At 41.8% G+C, this 3521-nt stretch overlaps 2 protein-coding genes across 2 annotated transcripts; both read left to right on the top strand.

Moving 5' to 3' along the window:
* Positions 1-3: 3 nt before the first annotated feature.
* TM35_000961010 (uncharacterized protein) lies at positions 4-933 on the top strand (the record flags this gene model as incomplete). Its single annotated transcript, XM_029031550.1, has 1 exon — positions 4-933. One exon carries the CDS (start codon positions 4-6, stop codon positions 931-933), a length of 930 nt encoding a protein of 309 aa, XP_028877145.1.
* A 591-nt stretch (positions 934-1524) lies between these two features.
* Positions 1525-2508, top strand: TM35_000961020 (uncharacterized protein; the record flags this gene model as incomplete). The annotated part of the gene is made up of 1 exon (XM_029031551.1): positions 1525-2508. The coding sequence occupies one exon, from the start codon at positions 1525-1527 to the stop codon at positions 2506-2508; it is 984 nt and encodes a 327-aa protein (XP_028877146.1).
* Positions 2509-3521: the final 1013 nt, after the last annotated feature.

Here is a 3521-nt window from a genome sequence, read left to right on the forward strand (position 1 = left end):
CTAATGATGCGCTACGTGTTGTGTATCCTCGCTCTCCTGCTCTCATGTGCGTGTGTGCACGTCCTCGCTGAAGAAGTGCCTGCCGCCGATCTTTCCGACCAAGTCCCTGATACGGAGAGTGAGACGAAGATTCTTCTTCAAGGTACTCCTGTTGCTCAGTGCGGTGAAGATCCTTCTGGGTGCCCTCCTGGTGGTCCTGCTGCTGCTGCTGGTGTAGCTCCTGGTTCTCCGTGCCCCAGTGGTGGTGTTCCTGAAGGTCAAACTGGTTCTTCTCGCACTTGTACTCTTTCTGCTGCTGTGGAACCTGGACGTGGTGTTGATGGTACTTCGGATTGCAATTCTGATACGCCTGAACGTCCTTGTCCTCCTCCTCCTGGACAAAAACCACCATCAGCACAACCGCCACAACAGCAAACACCACCACCACAACAACAAGAAAAACGACATAAAAGTGAAGGTCAGGAAAGTGCAGAGGATGGATCACATAACGTTGCTCAATCTGATGTGCAAGTAGATCAAAATAGTGTGAACACAGGTGGTAACAGTGTACCATCAGAAAGTGGAGGCCCAGGGAATACGTCATCCACATCAGAAGGAGAGGCAGCAGCACCAAGTGAAGGCACAACCTCATCTGGAGACGGTGGTTCCAACAACACTAACCCACAAACTCAATCGGAAATTACCACTGAAGGTGGTGACAGTAATTCCACTAATCAGTCTACTGCAGCTGCAGGTACGACTGGCACAGAAGGTTCACAAGAGAATGTCAACGCTGAATCAACCACCACCACAACAACAACAACAACACTTCCTCCTGAACTCACAAACAACAAGAAGGGTGATGCAGACAGCAGCAGCAGTATCAGCAGTTCTGTGTGGGTGCGTGTACCACTACTGATTGTGGTTACAATGGCCTGTATTCTTGTGTGCTGATTGTGGTGTGACTCAGGTCATCCTTTGTTTTCTTATCTTTTGGAACCCTACAGTCTAACTAATCTTCCACATGTTGGGATTTATTTCATTCTTTTTTGTTTCTTAATGATATTGTGTGTGTTTTTGCTATCTGTGTGTTTATCCTATAATTATTGCTGCTACTCCATTGTGTGTGTTTGTGTGTTCTTGGACTCTCTCTCTGTGTGTGTGCCTGTGTGCTTGCACTGTAATGAGGATGATGAACTGCTTTTTGCAGTGAAAAGAAAAGAAATAATAATAACAGATGAATTTATATTTATAATTTCTTATACATGAACGTGGAAGGCGGTAATATTGTGTTTCTTTATGTGTTGTGGCAGTTGTTCGTGTTTTTAATTTATTTTACCTTTTTGTGGAACCCGTGAATTACAGTTGGTGTTGTTTTAGTGTTCTCTTTTGTTTCTTTTTGATTGTTGTGACTTGTATAATTTTATTGTACGTGTTGCTGGTGTTGTTATTTGTACGTTTGTTTTGTGCACTATTTATTCATTTCTCTCTTGATTTCTTTCTTGTGTTAGTCTATTGAAGTCAAGTACAATCGCAAAGGCTGTAATGGTGAGGTGCTACCTGCTTTGTTTACTAACGTTTACACTGTGTTGTACTTGCGGTGTGGTGTTGGCTAATGATCCTGCAGTTAGTTTAGCTCCTGAGGGTGGTGTTCATCCAACTGGGAGTGGTGAACGTCAAGAAACTGAAGAAGCTGCACTTGTTGATAGTGGTAGAGGAAAGGGGCACGAATTGGTACAGTCTGCAGGTGATGTTCACCATGAAGAGAAAGAAAAAGGAGATGAGGAGGAAGAAGTTCCTGCTGCTTATCCTCTTCCTGGTGTTCCTCCTGGTGATCAACCACCACTACCAGCAGCACCACATCCACAGCCTGCGGCCTCAGCTGAACTGACCAATGGATCTCTCAGTGCCTCAGCGAAGGTTACTATTCCTGCTGTCAGGCAGAATGATCAGAGTAGAACTGATATTGAAGTGAGGGACTTGGCAAGCACGGGTGCAACTGGTCCTTTAAAGGCTGGAATAACACAGGAGGAAATAAAGAAACTGGAAAGGACTCCAGCACTGCAATCTATCAGTACTCCCGAAGAGAACTCTGAAGTTTTACAGACCTCCCATCCGCAGACAGAGGAAACATTGCCTAAAGCCACACAGGAGAACCATGAGAAGAATGCAGACAATCAGAGTGTATCAAGTGGAAGTACAACTACAAATGATGGTGCACCAACAGAATCTTCTTCATCAACAACTACTGAAGCAAATGCTACACCTTCACCACAGGAAACTGTGGGGAATAATGAATCTGATAATATAACCGCTGCGAGTGGCACTGCATCTGAAGGGAGTGGGTCAACAAATAACCCAACTAATGCAGATACAACCACCACCACCACAACAACCACAACACTTCCTCCTCAACTCACAAACAACAAGAAGGGTGATGCAGACAGCAGCAGCAGTATCAGCAGTTCTGTGTGGGTGCGTGTACCACTACTGATTGTGGCTACACTGGCCTGTATTCTTGTGTGCTGATTGTGCTAATGGTGGTGTGACTCAGGTCATCCTTTGTTTTCTTTTTTCTTTTTTTGCATACATCCCTACAGTCTAACTAATCTTCCACCCGTTGGGATTTCTTCTTTTTTTGTTTCTTAATGTTAATATGTGTTGTTGTGTGTTTTTGCTCTCTATGTGTTTATCCTATAATAATTATTATTGCTACTCCATTGTGTGTGTGTGTTCTTGGAGACTCTCTCTCTGTGTGTGCACCTGGGCTTGCACTGTGATGATAATGATGATGAACTGCTTTTTGTAGTGAAAGAGAAATAATAATAACAGATGAATTTATATTTATAATTGCGTATATAGTGATAGACTTACACCCATAGTTGGTATATATTTCTGTGTTTACTGGTAAATTGGGCTAATAGTTAATAACTGTTTGTTTGCTTGTGGTTCCATTTGTTTTTCTTTGCAGAGAAAAGAAAAAGTATTAATTGATATATGTGTATTGTTAATTGCATACACACACCATCATGTTATAGAGTTCTGTGTTATTTTTGTCCGATTGGTGCTTCTCTCAATTATTTTTGTTTCTTTTTTTCTTTTTGTTGGCGCTGTGTGCTTTGTCCTTCACTTTGCTTTTGAATTGTTGTGTGCGGAAAATCAATAAAAAGGAATAAACATATATTCATAATTGCACATGGTTCGACCGGAAGTGAAAATGTTTTGTATTTCTCTGCTTTGTGCTTCTGATAATCGTGCTCTCAATGCTTTTTCGGTTTTGAGGGGTTAATTGGGATTATCTTTTTTTACGTGCTGGGCATTGTGTTCTTTGTTTTTATTTTTGTTTAAAGACTGTTGATGTGTTGACTTTGCTTATCTTGTTTGTTTGTTCGTGCTTTTCCTCATAATTGCGGTAACTGGATCACTTATAATCCACATTGTTGACTGTTCCAAAATTTTGTGTCCTACTCTCTTCCACATGTAGATATTTACATCATTATAAAATTCAACTATGAACAGGGAATCCGAATTGCAGGCCAAAC

The sequence above is a fragment of the Trypanosoma theileri genome, assembly GCF_002087225.1.
Source record: "Trypanosoma theileri isolate Edinburgh chromosome Unknown TM35_Tth_96_V1, whole genome shotgun sequence".
NCBI classification, from domain to species: domain Eukaryota; phylum Euglenozoa; class Kinetoplastea; order Trypanosomatida; family Trypanosomatidae; genus Trypanosoma; species Trypanosoma theileri.